At 37.7% G+C, this 16322-nt stretch overlaps 1 protein-coding gene across 2 annotated transcripts in view; it reads right to left on the reverse strand.

The window, feature by feature from the left end:
- LOC137577092 (uncharacterized) overlaps positions 1 to 16322 on the reverse strand; it is a 36677-nt gene that overhangs the window by 4245 nt on the left and 16110 nt on the right. The window contains exons 3-4 of one of the 2 annotated variants that reach the window (XM_068290473.1): positions 14769 to 15203; positions 6884 to 8888 (exon numbers count right to left, since the gene is read on the reverse strand). In XM_068290473.1, coding sequence (XP_068146574.1) covers positions 6884 to 8888; positions 14769 to 15169 — 2406 coding nt within the window. In that variant the 5' untranslated portion in view covers positions 15170 to 15203. Of the gene's footprint in view, positions 1 to 6883; positions 8892 to 14768; positions 15204 to 16322 lie in introns of both variants that reach the window. The other variant, XM_068290472.1, reaches the window with a different exon arrangement.

Below are 16322 nucleotides of genomic sequence, written 5' to 3' on the forward strand. Positions count from 1 at the left end.
TCTATCTCTGTGTGTGTGTTTGTTTGTGTGTAGTCGTGTGTAACGGTTTTATTGGCTTGGCAAGGCAAATGAAGTGCAATTGAAGTGAAGATGATGAGTAAATTGAGCTGAGAGGAGGGAAGCATCTCTAATGTGTTTGAATAAATGGGAATTTACACGCCTGTTTAGTAATCCCCCCAACCCACACCCTCCCGTTCCCCCGTCCCACATACTCACCCTCGCACTTGCCTTCCATCGAGCCACACCTATCATCAAAATTTTGGTTACCTGGCTAATTTGCAAATGATGCCAAACACACACATACATACATACTAACTTATTAACTAACTTTAGCCGACTAAATGTCTGTCTAGCCTGCAGTTGGCCTATAGCCTCTTCTCTATGTCTGTCTGTTGAGCACATCGATGATATAAGCTAAACCATTTAATAAATTTTGGGCAATTGTTAATTAACACATTTGTTGTTAGATATATGAGAAAAGGGTTTCCCCATTTGCCGTGATCTAAAGGGAACAAAAAACTGTTAATCAAAATGTTTGACTAAGTATGTGAAAAGGGATTTTCCCTTGTTAACTCCATTTGGAAAACGGATTTCGTAATTTGTCCAATTTTACAAATAATGGTTTTCTAGGTTTCTATTGATCCTCTTTTAGGTAGTTTCTCATGGGAAAGTCAACGTGTTATTATAAGCAGAAGTCCGTTTTTTAAATTCCAAAATATTGATTAAAATAATGACATAAATTTTGAAATGAAGTATATTATCGGTATGAACAGTTTAAAAGGTTTAACTACTAGAAGTTACTTTGAGGCTATACAAAAGTTTAAGAAGATATTCGGTCGATTTCAAAAAAATTGATGGAAAATTCTTTGATAAACATAAAATCTAATACAATCGTTATGGGGACACTACCTTTGCCTGACTTTATGTTAGTTATTAATTAAGTATAACTCCCTTTTCGGTTAGAGTATCTAAGCCAAAATGACACAGTAAATTTCTTGTTTATAATTCGTTTAACATATGCACAGATCGAGAGAGTTCGAAATGATTTTGACGCTTAAGATGATGCTGTAAATTCCCACCAAATATTCATATGGTTAATAACCTTGAATTATACATACACAGACATACATACATATGCATATTTTTGCTTTATTTGCTAATTTTTTTTTTTTTTTTTTTTAAGTTTTTAGTTTGCCATATATTTGGCCATTTACCCACATAGTTCAAAAGAAAATGCGACCTGCCCATAATGCCTGACTCTTTTTAATTTGCCACACACGTTTTTCCACTGACATTGAAAATGCGTTTTTTTTTTTTGCGTTATTATTATTATTTTCGGTTGGAAGTTGGCCAAGTTTAATGTAGTTATTACTACACCTCTTCACACACAGCCCATGAGTGTGTGTGTGTGTGTGTGTAGTCGTAAAGTTGAAAAATCACTTGAAGAGAAAACAAATTTTAACACGTACTTGGCACAACTTGCATGTAATCTGTTTAAATATGGAGATGGGTTTGTATTTCTTTTTTTTTTGTTTCTGGCGTTGTGGGAAATCCATGTCATATGCACGATTCAACATACACATGTACATGATGATGAACATCATCCACACACACACACATCTGCATAGCTCTGGGCCGGGTTTTTGTTTTGATGACCGATTAGGTTCAGTTTTGCTTTTGGGTTTGGGCTTAGTTTAGCGCCATGTTAGACAAAGGCATTGAAGAGAAGAAATTCAAGCAAAATTAACTAACAATATGTGAATGTGTAAAAAAAAGAGTTCATAGGTTTTTAATTTCAACAAAGATTGAAAGTTTATAAACTAATTTTCAGAAAGTTGCTGAAATAACAACGAAATTTTAATGTTAAGTAAAAAACACTTAACAAACAAGTCGCAAGTCCTCAAATTTAATGGGAAACAAATTTGTCCTTAACAAACCAAAGCCAGGCGTCCTTGAGACATTTAAAAATCTCCTGTGGGACTGTTCATTCGCATCAGCTACAAGTCTACAAGTACCTTGAAGCCTGCCTTTTCGTGTGTGATTTGGCCAAAGGAATGTCCTACAAACATAACGGAAATGCTCTTATTCGATATCCGATATAAAAAATCAAGAATTTGGTTGATTTAGGCATTAATACTGACAAATCTAAAACTCTGAGGACCTCTGGACTGCTGAGATCAGAGCAAAATAGGTATAAAGAATTTTCTTATGATATTCGAAGAGTTTTTTTCACTCTTTTTTCTGCTTGACTGTTTCTGCTGTTTGTTTACATTTGTGTACATTTGTGAATCCTTCAAATGATTCCTTTTTGCACTTTCTCACTTCACTTGGACTTACATTTTCTTTAGGAATGCTCAATCTTTGTCCCATTTTCAAGAAATTTAAATAAATGTTTACTTGCCAAAATCAGAAACTAAACTAAAACAAAATGATTTGTATAGCTGGCGCTAAGAGGTAAAATAATGTGTTTTATTTTAACTGGTTTTACCAAAGCCAGGCGTCCTTGAGACACTTAAAAATCTCCTGTGGGACTGTTCATTCGCATCAGCTACAAGTCTACAAGTACCTTGAAGCCTGCCTTTTCGTGTGTGATTTGGCCAAAGGAATGTCCTACAAACATAACGGAAATGCTCTTATTCGATATCCGATATAAAAAATCAAGAATTTGGTTGATTTAGGCATTAATACTGACAAATCTAAAACTCTGAGGACCTCTGGACTGCTGAGATCAGAGCAAAATAGGTATAAAGAATTTTCTTATGATATTCGAAGAGTTTTTTTCACTTTTTTTCTGCTTGACTGTTTCTGCTGTTTGTTTATACATATATGATCCTTTATACTTTTCTTTATCACTGGATCCGCCTTCATGATAACGGTTCCCATCTACGCCTGTCTTATTCAGACTTTTCTTTCCCAATCTACAGAGATTAAAAGGCTTGAGCTAATTTAAAGGCAGCACGAAAAAGTAATAAGAAAAAAAACAATTCTTAATCACTTTAATTTGTTTAATAAACTTGTTTTTTTTTTTTTTAATTTTTGAGTACATTTGTGAATCCTTCAAATGCTTCCTTTTTGCACTTTCTCACTTCACTTGGACTTACATTTTCTTTAGGAATGCTCAATCTTTGTCCCATTTTCAAGAAATTTAAATAAATGTTTACTTGCCAAAATCAGAAACTAAACTAAAACAAAATGATTTGTATAGCTGGCGCTAAGAGGTAAAATAATGTGTTTTATTTTAACTGGTTTTACCTTTTTTTGCATAGACGTTGTCTATAAAGAAATTAACAGTTCTATGTGAATTGAAATGAAGTGTGGCAATAAGTGACGTTGGGCCTCGCAGTGTGTAAGATCAAATATATATATGTATACCAACAAAGATATATATAGTCATGTGTGTAGGAATTTGGGGTTTTTTCTGTTGATTTTTTACTTAATAATTATATATTTGTTACGCCATTTAGTTTTTAATGCAAAAACCATGAGGGACAAAGAATTTTACGTTTGTAACAATAAATTAGCAAATTAAGAGACGCTTCTCGGCGCGGGGGGAAAATTGCATAATTAGTTTTTTTTTGACTGCCTTTCGCTGCTGAAATGTAATTGAAATTTGATTTGATGCTGGTCTACACATTTGCAATTATCTGTTAGGTAATCGGTAATCACCCTCCCCCACATCTGTCTCCTACCCCTACATCTGACTCCTATCTATCTCACCTTCTGGCTGGCATATGCCAATGAAAATTGTTCAAAAACTAAAAACTTTAAGTTGGCCCCAAAGGCTTTGGCTCGGACTGCATATAGGGAGCTGGGGCTAGTAAATTACCGCCTTGGACTAGGCGACAATTCCATAACCAATGGCCTGCTCTTGAGGCATAACCCAGTTCAGTTGTCTCTTTTTATGGTTTGCTCACATTTCTGCATCTCTGCATCTCAACTATTGCAACACTTTGTGGCACAGCCTCAACTTGAATGTTGCCTCTATATACAAATACACTATATACTATAGGTAGGTAGTTAGGCGGACAGTGTCGTAGATAAATTGTTTGGGTCCCCTTTCGAATATACTTTTAATTGCTAAGAAGTACTTAAGTACAGAGTTCGAGAGAAAACAAAAAAGTCTGAAACATCTTTCTATTCTATAAGGGTCAGCGTCATTCTTATACTAAAGGAAGTCCGCTATATTAAGTATAAATAATTACTCATCACCATTCTCCTTAGCCATGAAAAACCCAATTGCTGCTCTTTGAAGCCTAGACTTGACTAAGTGACATGACTTAGACCTAAGCTCTTTAATAACTCTAAATTGATCTTCAGAAAGGTTTTGGCATAACCTTTTCGGTTTCAGTTTAACAAATTTCGTGAAAATCATCGTGAAAAAGCCTAGATGGAAATAAATTTGATTAGATCCTTCTATAGTTTGTTTCGAGTACGAATTTCAAAAGTTCCCCTGTCGACGACCCTGTCGGTGGGTTTATATAGTGTAATATATATATCGGCTCTAGCTAGCCTTACATTTCGCTGCGTTTTCGTTTTGGCATTCATGTGTGTAAACTTGTTTTTAGTTTTCATTTTCGTTCGTGGGACGAGTTTTGGTTTCGGTTTCAGTTAAATTTTTGTTTTTCTCTTTTTCGACGGCTTCTGTTTTGTTTTTTTTTTTTTTTTTGTTTTTGTTGTAGGTATCTTCCTTGCTCTATAAACAAATCGAAACGTCCTTAAAGGTCATCCGACTAGTTGTTTTTGTTGTTCTGTTGTACTAGACATAGGGTTCCGGTTTTTGCCACTTGTTGCATGCCCCGGTGCTGCAATTAAGTTGGTCTGCCGCCTCTTTTAACGGAATTTTAAGGTTAACTGGTACAGTTTGTTTCGTTTTCGCCCCTTTTTTTTGCAGGTTGTTTAACTGTTTGATTTGTATGCCAAAACCAATCTCAAGTTCAAATATATATTAAGGTATTTACTTATATGTATGTAAATATAGTAATGTATGCAGGTATTAAAAATGTTAACGCTTAAGGTGAATAAACCGACGTGCTGCCATTGAGAGTGAAAACTCATTGAGAATTCTAAGCATTCAACGGAAATTGCATAAGCTCCAGCCCTCGAAATCAACTGATATAAAGATGACGTATGCTTGGAGACAAATAGATATCAGACACTACAAAACGGAAGCCAAAAGAAAATGAGTAATAAGTTGGTTTGGCTGATTGGAATTGTTTTATTATTAAGAAATTGAACTAAAGTCATCTTAAGTTGCCAAATCTCACTTAAGATGATATGATGTTTGTTCGGAAGGCTCGCTCACTGACCTCAATCTCAATCTTAAGGTTTAAGGTGCTCCTAGCAAAAACATAAATATTACCGAAATATCCTAAAGATTTAATAAGTTTTCGAAAAATTGGTTTTTCTCTGTATTTTATTCAGTTTTTGGGAAATTTGTTGCCTTTTTTGGCGCTTGTGCTTATGAAATTTTAGAGGCAGTTCAAAATTTACATAAATTTTGTCATTTCTTTATATTGACTGTTGCAGAATTAGAATTCAACAATGGATCTTTAAAAACCGGTAAAAACTCCAAGTTTATGCGAAATTTTTGCCAAAGGAAATACATTTAACAGGCCTAATGAGCCAAAAGATGCCTAATATAATAAAGGAAGTTCATAATTGATCATACAAACTTTTGATGGCTTAATCAAGTTTTTGGCAAACAAAAAAAAAGCTAAAAAACCGCCGTAACCAGTTTGTTTAGACAGATTAAGCCATACCTGCATATTAGTTGTAATTTTGCCTTCTAGCCTGTCTCTCTGGCGCGATCTCAAGTAGATCGATTCTAGACTGGCACAGTAGCCTCACAGACACGCACATCATAGCCATCCGTAGCCACATCATTAATCACAGATGCCAAAAACGTTGCCAATGACAGAGTAGCGATAATATCTTGAATATTGCCGCTGTCGTAGAATAATAATAATAATGGAATCCCATCTAAAAGAAGGTGGCTATGTGGGTGAATGGGTGGAAGAAGGCGGGGCAGGCAGAAGGGAGGAGGGAGGGAGCTTGTAATGGCGGCAACGTCAATAAAGATGCGCGGGGGTTTTTTGTCAGAGTCAATTCGAGTCGAGACACTCACGCAAAACTCGCTACCAAAATCGCTCACATTGCGGCCAAGGATGAATAAAATACTCGGCACGATCTCAAACACACAAAAAAAAAAAAAAAAAAATTGCACTTGGCATAAGAATCTACATATTGAATAATTGTTTTTGCCGTCGATACTCATTGGCAATAATTAATTAATAATAATAATAAGATGATGATCCGTTGCCCCGTTCATCTTATGCATTAACTGAAAATAACACAAACCAAAACCTTAAAAATTTATTTTACTCTGGCCAATTTGGTTTCGTTTTGACCTCGAGCTAGAAATGTTGAAGCCATTTAACTGCAATTAACTTAAGGCATTAATCATACGCCTTGTTGGCCCAAAACCCAAACTCAAACATACACACACACACACATAATTATCTAACCATCCATCTAGACATCAAATGTATACTTATTTTTCGCTGCTAGTCTCTATCTCTATCTGCACATGCTAAAAAAAAAACACACGAAAACTGGGCGTTGGATTATTTTGAAATCACTTTTCAGTTTCAATTGGCGGCCCTTCACCCATTCGTTTGCAGTTAAATCGTAAAACAACTCTTATATGATTTTTCATCTCTTTCATTGGGCTTGAACATACTTTTTCCTATGTAGAAGGGTTAAATGAGGAAATTGCATAGTTTTATCTCACGAAGAACGGTGCAATGCAAGTGAAGAGGTTCTATTTAAAAACTAGGTCTAAGGCTCTTGTAGTCTCTCAGTTATAAAAATTAGCAGTACTCACATAGGATAATGTTGGTTGGGCACTCGATATGACCAGTTCATTGCCATTGCGTTGTTTGCCGAGCAGTGATTGATGCAAACGATTCGTTCCATAGTACATTTCCCAGATGCTTGGCTTCTTGCGATGCCATTCCGCAGAGCTCTCGGCCTTTTGCTCCTTACCATTTGGTACATGACCCACGCCAAGGTTACTCATGGCCAGGTGGGCATTCTCGGCACTCAGAATGGGTTTGTGAAAGGTGAGATTCCTTTGGAGTTGGGTCACCATGGTGGTCGTCATTGTTGCCCCACCAGGGGGCGGATGTAGGGCCTCCAATTCCAGTTGAGGTGTTGATATGGGCGTTGGGGTATTACTCCTCGACATAGTTGTGGTGGTCACTTCGGATTCTATATAACATTCGGCAGCCGGAAAGATCTCTGTGATGGACTTGCGTTTCATCTTGAAATTGGGATCACTGGCACAGCGAATGGTCATGATCTGTTCACGGACACTGAGCGGCCGGCCATTGGCTGAGATTAGGACGCCATCGCGTACAGCCTCGTAGGCATTGAGTTGGGGCTCGGCGTAGCTGCGTCTCCTCTCGAAGGCATTCTGCAGGCGCACCACATGCTGCTGGCGGCCCAAACCGCTGCACAATTGACGTAGCTCCAGTTCGCTGTGCTGATTCATTCGCTGCAGATAGGATTCAAGTTCTTGTTTCAGTGTTTGAATCATGCCATCCAGTTCTTTGGGTATGTCGGGAGAGTGCCTGGGCGTTGGAGAGGGTGATGGGGTGACATGCGAGAGAAGGCGTATCTTATCTCGCACATCCTCGAGTAGTTCACGAGTGCTTTGGAAATGCATTTGATCCTCGTAACGTTTCACATAGGTCTTCTCCACCTCCTCCGCTTCGGCCTCTTCGCTCTCTAGTCGATAGGCATCTTCTGGACAGGAATTGATATATTTGGCACACTTGTAATTATTCTCCTCCAATTGTTCGTCGCTCAGAAAACTGGGATTATCGATACCTTGTCTGCTATTGGCCACAGTCTGCATAAGGCTTTCCTTTTTGGGTTTGGGTTTCAGCAAAAAGGCATCCAGATCTATGTCCATTAGGGAGTCATCCACCACCTGTTGTTGCTGCTGCTGCTGCTGTTCCATTATGGTTGGCAATTGATTGTAGGCCTTTAGTTTCTCACCTAAATCCTGGTTATTACCCGCCTTGACCATGACTCCTCCTCCTCCTGCTCCTCCTGCTGTTGACATGAAGTTGACTATATGATCCTGGGCATATAGACTGGGAAATGTCTTCAAATGACGATCCAGATTCTCAATGCTCGTCTCCAGAATTCGTAATTTATCGCTGTAGTGTGGGAGAATGGAATTCGTTTTCTTTTCCTCTCCGTTGGCTTTATCCTCGTCGTCGTCGTTGCCATTGCCATTAGGATTTGCCTCAGCTCCCTTGCATCCCGCATCTTGCATGTCCAAACGCTGACTAATCACTGAACTGGACTGAGCTACATCTGCAATGGCTGTTGTTGCTGCTGATGTTGCAGCTGTTGCTGGCTCTTTCAGGGGCAACTGCAATTGTGGTCGCTGGCGTACACTCTTGATCTTCTCTTGCTCGGCGGCTGCATTGAGGATGTCTATGACCGGTTCGCAATAGATGTGCTCGTCCAGCGAATATGTGGAGCACACATTCGAGCTATAGTAACCGGACGAGCCACTTTTATCGGTGGAATAATGTGAACCATTGCCAGCTACTGCTGCTGCTGCCGACGCTGCAGCTGCTGCTGCTGCTGCTGGTTGAGTTGTGGCAGATACATTTCGTGGCATAGCCAGGCCAGAGTCCAAACTGTGCGTGCTGCTGGCAATGGACAATTTCTTGCCAACAGAGATTCCACCAGCAACAGCTGTTGTTGCTGCTGTTGCCAACTGCTCATTTGGCTTCTCGTGGCCCATTCCAATCCCAGAGAGTGTTGTCAATGGCATTGAAGTTGCTGCTGCTGTTGTTGTTGCTGTCAGGCTGCTAAAAATAGTCAGAGAAAGAGAGAGTGAGAGTGTGAGATGAGAGTGAAAACTCATTGCGTTGTATTGAGGGAAAGGAAAAGTGGTTTTTATAGTAGCAATTCCTATCAGTTAACTAGGTTAGCAGTTCTTTTCGCTACCTCCGGACCCCACAAACTTACCCTTTCATTCTGCCATGTGTTTGTTTATTTGTTAAACCTTTTTTGTTTGTTTGTCTGGTCTGTTTTTTTGGCCATTAAATTTTATTAAATTCGCAAACATAAAAAAATTTCGATTCCGATTCAAATAAACTCGTTCTAAACAGGATTTCAGCTTGAGTGACTGTTGCAATTCGGTTTTAGTAATTCTTTTTTTTTTTTGTATTTTATTTTTTGGTTGTTTGTTTTGAATGATTTTTTTTTTTCGTTACAGTTTTTACAGTTAGAGTTGCATTTGTTGTAGTTGTTGGCGTTGTTGCTAAAAAAGGGGTTTCTCTCTGTTGATCCATGAAATGAGATGCAAAATCGGATTTTGCAATTTCATTTCGAGGAGTGATTCATATGATGGGTAGCCATCGCAACAACCCGCCTCACCCCCTAGAGAGAGGTGGCAAGAGCCACACACAGAGAAGATACATAAAAATTTAACTTTCTGTTTCGTTGTTTAAAACATTGATTAGTTATAAATCTAAGCGAATGCATTCGACAGTTTTCTCTGTGATATTTAAATTGAATTTACCATAAAGTTTTTCAACTTGGTAGGGGAAATTATAAGTAAATTCTCAAAATAAAAAGATTTGAACTTTATTGTACTCAAAAAGACCAAAAGCAAACAACAGATTTCAATATATTATGTTGGGATGACTGTATTAAAAAATTGCCTGTAAAAAACCTCGAACAACAGGATAAAACATTGAGTTGTACTCTAGAATACAAAATACTTTACATTGAGCTCTTTCCACTTAAAAGACAACTCTAATAATTAAAAACTAAAACTAATTTAATTACATTTATTGCTTCTATTATTGTTAGCCTTGTTTTTGGGGTGTGGTTATGCAAGTTTCAACCTTAAGAGTAAACCCTGGACAACAGGGCGGATGAATGGCGAATAACTAACCCAGTTTTGAAAATTGTTCCCAAGGATACTACCGATTCTTTGAGGACGCTATCAGGTCTATGTAAATAAAATATGTCGGTCTATATCTAAAATATACATTTCCTTTACAAAAATTTGTCTTTCGTTTTGAAACTTTTGCTACAATTTGATTGCTAGCCATAGGAAAAACTTTTAGTTTAGTTTTAGTAAAAAACAATCTATCCAGAAACGGATTTGTATTTGCCAAGATTTTGATTGCTGTGTGTGTGTCAAAAAGTTGGTCCAATCATTAGATTTATGTACAACGCACAATGGTCATTAATTCTCGGTCTAACGTAAGCTCGTGTCCGAATTGTCGAGTTTTATTTTGCCAACCCGAAGGAGGCATTTGCATATATTGTATGTTAGGAATTGGCGCCAGTGGCAAAGCTTTAATAACTCACTTACGATCAGTTACATGCTAGAATAAAGTATGTAACGTTCTATACCAAGTCTGAATAACTCGTCACTGGGTCAGCGGAACGGCGAAACACACGGCGTATGAGCGATAGAATTGCGTAATGTCCCCCAACAAGCAATCCAACGGTTTTGTTGTCGTTGTTCTGGTATGAACAACTTTTCGTGCGTTTACGCACCCAAAATTGATAAGTTCGCTGGTCGATGGTTTCGTTTGCTGGTTCGTGGTGGTTGGTGGTCAATTCCGTTTGGATGGTGGCAGTGGCACTTGGCTACTTGGTTGCATGTTTATCGATGCGTTTATTTCATTTTTTTCTCTCTTCTGCGTGAGTGAGTGATATGTAATCGACAAGGTTATGCGCTATTCCATGAAATATTTTGCAATCTTGTGTGTGTGTGTGTGTGTGTGTGTATTTAATTTTATTTCATTTTTCGACTTCGACTAGTGTTAATTAAAATGTTCAGCCTCGTTTGCATGTCGGAACGAACATGGGCCACACCATGGTTAGATATAGTATGTATGTATGTATTATTTTAATTTTTTTTTCTTCAGCTAATTGTTGTTGACTTGTTGGCAAGACAAATTGCACCTTGCTTCAAAATTTCTGCTAAAGACAACCTGTCCTTCTTCTTCTTCTTCGTGTACTAAAACTGCCCGATCTGCTCGATAGCAAATCAATCAAAAACAAATCACATTTTATAAATATTACTAGTGATTAAATCGTTAGTTTATCGCATTTATTTCGCACATGCTTTTTGGTGGCCAATAAGATGGATGGCCAGAGGTTGACCTTGGCATAGCCAAAGTTAGTTTGGCATAATATTGAATACAAATTAACAAGCAGCCGCCACAACAATTGCCGCCTGCCGTCTAACTGCATTGTGATGGTTAGTCTAATGGGCCAATAAAACGCATCAATCGATCGATTCGATCGTTTTGCCGAAGGTCAATCCAACACAACACAAAAAAAGCCTCTGCCACGCGGGGAAGACCAGCTACTGTGCAAATTGTTGATAGAGTTAGGCAAAATTTTGTTGTTTGCTATCTTTCTGGCTTGTTTGCTCACTTAATATGCAGAAGATGTGAATGGAACGTGAACGTTAACTGCCTTTCAATTGCGGGGCGAAAGGGCCCAGGCCAAATCAAGTTGAGAGCAATATTATTGAACCTTCGGCTCATCCATTGTCAGACTTGTCGGATTTTTGATTGATATAATTTAACAACATTTTATTTGATATGTTGTTAGCACTTATATTTGTTGGGGGAACTTTAAAGTTAAGCTTGTGTTAATAAAATGTAAATTAAATGCAAACAATTGCCAAATATATTGAACTTTGATTTCAAAACGCCTTTACAATTGATTTCTCAGCAATTTTTAGCAAAGATGTTTAGATTGTATATTAAGCTATTTGTTCTCAAAGTTCTTTGCAAATTAGTAACTAATTTAATCTTCAACCAACTTAAGACATAATCATGGAAGATAAGTTAAAAAGAGGCCTAACATATTTTGACTTTCAATGTTTGAATGAAAGTGGGAATTCCCCGGATTTACCTTCAAAATCGTTGATCATAAAACTTTTTTCAAAACTTGTCAAAATCATTCATTAGGAAGGACACACAAAACTATTTTAAAAGAGTGATTTGAGCTTCAAAAAGGAGCAGGACATGATAATAGAATTTCCTTGCTAAATTCATATTTAATTAAATTTTCTATTTCGCATTTGGCAGTAGCTTTCATTTACTTTGTATTAACATGAGATATTTTCTTGTCTTAAATTCTAAGAATCTTTAAAGAAATGGTCGAAATCATCACCTAAGTTTTAACAGGATCTAAGGACTTACGTTTATCGATTAGTTTGTTATTTTTCGAATTGGAATTGAAAGTTAAAATATTGTTACCCTGTATGAAAGACGACCGATTTTCAGGTGGACTTATTTATTTCTTAAAAGAATCAATTGAAGACATCAATTCCACTTTTGAATTCGAAAAATTTATGTGGAATTGAAAACGAGCTGATGGAAAAAGTATTTACCCCAAATTTAATGAGCAATAATTTTAAAAAGCCCAGTAAATATTAATGGTAATATCTGATTGAACAAAGAGTATATAAACGAGAGATACTTTCACCATATAGCCACGATGTAAAAAGAGTTACCTCTCCCTATCTTTCTTTCTGATTGCAGACATAGACATAGATCATCTTAATCTCCGTTGATTCATACCAAAAAAATGCATACATTTTCAGAAAATCTAAAGTTTTTAATTATGCATATTCTTTACAATTATCATTCCAAACTTGGTGATAAATTCCTAAGCTAAAGAGAATCATGTAAAATCATTAAAATTAAACATATATTTGCCATTTATAGCAGTTGGTACATGAAATCTGTTTATATAGAGATAAGAATTCAGAATTTGATGCCAACTTATTTGGCTTGCCATTGCGGCCTTTGTTTGCATCGTAAATTGCTCTTTTCTCGATTTAAGTTTGCTTTTTTATTGACAGGGGACATTTGTTAAACAATCTTATCATGGTTAGCCAGCTAAATGTTCAATTTCCATAATTTGTTTAGCTACTTTTTTCATACAATTTTGTGGGTCAGATGCACAAGTTGAGAGTAGATAATATAAATATGTAAAATATATTAAGCAATTAGTTTACAATTGCTTGGACAATAAACTGCACGATTTAATGCATATACTTATCTACATACATACTTATATGTTAGGCTATGCTACTTTTATTTATATAGTATTGTATAAAAGCTTATTTCGATTTGTAATTGTTTATTTTTATTGGTTTTTGTGATAAATACCTACTTGAAAATCTTACCAAAACGGGCAAAGACTACTATGAATTGGCCTTGATGGCATCGAGAAGCATGTGTGGTGGCTTCTTTAATTTCAATTAATAAACGTAATTGTTGCAGCTGTCTGTCCGTTTGTCCATCTCACTGTCCGACCGACCGACAGTCAGACCGACAGACCGACCGAGTGTTTGCCAAGTCAAGTGGCGGCGGCGGCGGCGTCTCTCAACAACAGCGCCAGAAAAGAGGTGAAGGCTGACGACAGGCGCCAAAAACCGCATTGGCCGAGGCAACTTGAACTTCGTTGCAGCCATAATTTACATAGTTGCAGTAAAAATGAAAATAAAACTTGGTAGTTGTTGCAGCTGCCAGCCAGGCAGCCAGATAGGTAGATTGCCGCCAGGCAACACCAGGTTGCAAGTTACAGCAGGTTGCAAGTTGCTTCATTTGATTGGCTATTGACACAGTGGTTTACTCTTTGCTGCTGCTGTTGTTGTTGTTGCTGTTGTTGATCTTAATCTCTATCTTAATGCCCTGCTAATTGCCTTGCCAAAGCATAATTAAAACAAATATGCTGGTTTTGGCTGCTACTTGATCCATCCAACCGTGAAATCTTGAGCAGTCACTACCCAGGTAGTTCACCCATAATCTGATAATTAAATTGCATTTACAACAGCTTTAGGCCCCCCTCCCGTCCGCGTCCCCCCCATATACCATTCGAAAACTGAACAGATTTCATTTGTTGTAGTATCTTGTCGTCAGCTGAAGGTCGTTGCGACCTGATGGTTTTCGGATGTCTTATGAGTGGCAGCATAATAGTGTCACGCTAATTGTCTGTAGCTTTAGCTGAAAATGCCCATCAAATCAATTTAAGGAAAACGCTATTAAATCACAAACCAACACTTGGTCAATGCTAGAGCGATTAGAAGTGCCGAAACGAAGTAATACATTAGAATTTATTTATTTGTCGAAACAAAGAACAAGACATGAAATTAGGAAACTTTAATTAAAAGAAGTAATCGTATTTCAAATTAACATATCTTGCTAAGATTGAGATGCGAGAGATATTGAAGATCTATAGAATCTTGTCCACGTGCATTTACATAAGAAAGAATTGTTATTTAATTGTTTTAAGGTATAAATCTTGTAATTTCAGTTAACCAACACTGAGCAAAAGTGTGACCGCAGCAAATAAATGTTGCTTTCCTTCCAAAACCAATGGTTATTAAAGCTTATATAACTAACCAAAAGAGACAACTATTTAGGACGTTATAGTATTATCTTTACTTCACTTAAAAAAAACTTTAAAATTCCATACTCCATATGGATTTATTTTTTTCTCAATCTGTTAGTGTGCATGTTAACCAACACTGAATCAAAGTGTGACCATGAGTCGACAATAAAAGGCAGTTTTAATGTTATCTTCTTTGTTTCTGAAGCAAACTTAGCTTAATTTCTTGTCATCATATCAGAAGCCTACTCTTAAATTCGTTAATCTAAACAGTTTAGAGTCTTTACTGAACCCCACATTACACTTACTTTTGATACTTGAGCATGGCGCGGGGCAGTAGAAAGTTATCATTGCCAGCTACCGATGATCCGCCATTAGCTTCTCCTGGCCCAGCTGCATCGCCATTGGCCACATTATCCTTTGAGCCATGGCGTACAAAAAAGCCACCCAAACGCTGGAGATAAGTAAATTTATTCGCTGAACTCTCTACTGGATAGCCTCTACCGGGAGCCTGATCATTGCTACTACTACTGGCCGCCTCCATTTCGTCATCCTCGTCCTCATCGTAGGGCAGCACTTCGATGGCATCGAAGTCATAGGAATTGAAATACGCCTGCTCGCGTGTCCGTTTCACCTGGGCTGCTTCTGTTACATGATCGGCGGATATGTCCGCAGCGGTTTTTGCCGCCGAGCTCTTGCAAATGGGCATGGCTACCAGAGCCTCGGAATCGATTCCCCGCAGTCTGAAATGAAAATAAACAACGAATTCAATTAACGAATGGCATTTTCGCAGGCAACTTGCACAATTCGCGTTGCTTTTTTGTTGTTGTGGTTATTTTTTTTTTTGTTTTTATGGCATTTTATTATCAACGTCTCAAATGCATCCGCTTTTGCTTTTGCCTGTTGGACGTTTTTTTTTTTTCCGAAACTGGTTGCTGGCTCAGAGAATGCATTTAGTTTGGCTGTTGCACCAGTTTTGCAGTTTTCAGATTTTTCGGCTCATGCTGTTGCATTAATTAGCCATTTGAAAAATTTGACCAACAAAACAAAAAGGGTTTCATAGATTGCATAATGAGAGGAGAGGAGTCTATAAGATCGAATAGGTGGGTGGGCAAAAATGTTTGCAAATGCCAACTCTGATAGGCAACTCGCACATGAAAATTTGCAAGCGTGTTTTATGTAAAAGCCTTGTCTGTCTGGTCTGTCTTTTCGTCTCTCTGACTTACTGACTGATTATCCATACGTCTATGAGTTTGCCTGCCTGCCTGGCTGTGTGTGTGTGTGTGTGGTTGGCCGTTATGCATATGATAGATGGAGAAGTATTCATCTAACTCTCGGCTATGGCTATGGGGAGCCAGCTAGACAATGGGGCACAACATGCTGACAGCTTCATCATTACCCCGTGGGGCATGATGATGATGACGCAGGCAGGTGAGAGTGGTGGATTGTAGACTTCATAGACTCATCATCAGTGGGGTAATAGTCTTTGATGCTATTCAACCAAAAGCGCCATAGCGCTTAGGTAGTTATTATTGTTAGTAGTATGCTGTAATCAACAGTTTTGGTTTTGCCTTATTGTGTGCACCTTTTGTTCGCTTTGGTGGGCCAAGTTTTTGGTGCGTTTTTGAGTGACCTTTGATGCCCGCTTAGATTGAGTTTCATAGAATACGTTTTCCGCATTTATTTTTTGGCATTTGATTTCAACATAACTGGCAATGCTGAATTTTAATCAGGAACTAATCAATGTACAATGAAACAATTTGTAGAGAATCTTCGACAAAGAAAAATGTCCAAGAAATTATCAATTCTGTTCAAGTCTTTCAATAAAGTGCAACAAAGAGCAGCAACTGACAATGAAGTGA

Source organism: Drosophila tropicalis, unplaced genomic scaffold (genome assembly GCF_018151085.1).
Source record: "Drosophila tropicalis isolate 14030-0801.00 unplaced genomic scaffold, ASM1815108v1 contig_593, whole genome shotgun sequence".
In the NCBI taxonomy this organism is placed as follows: Eukaryota; Metazoa; Arthropoda; class Insecta; order Diptera; family Drosophilidae; genus Drosophila; species Drosophila tropicalis.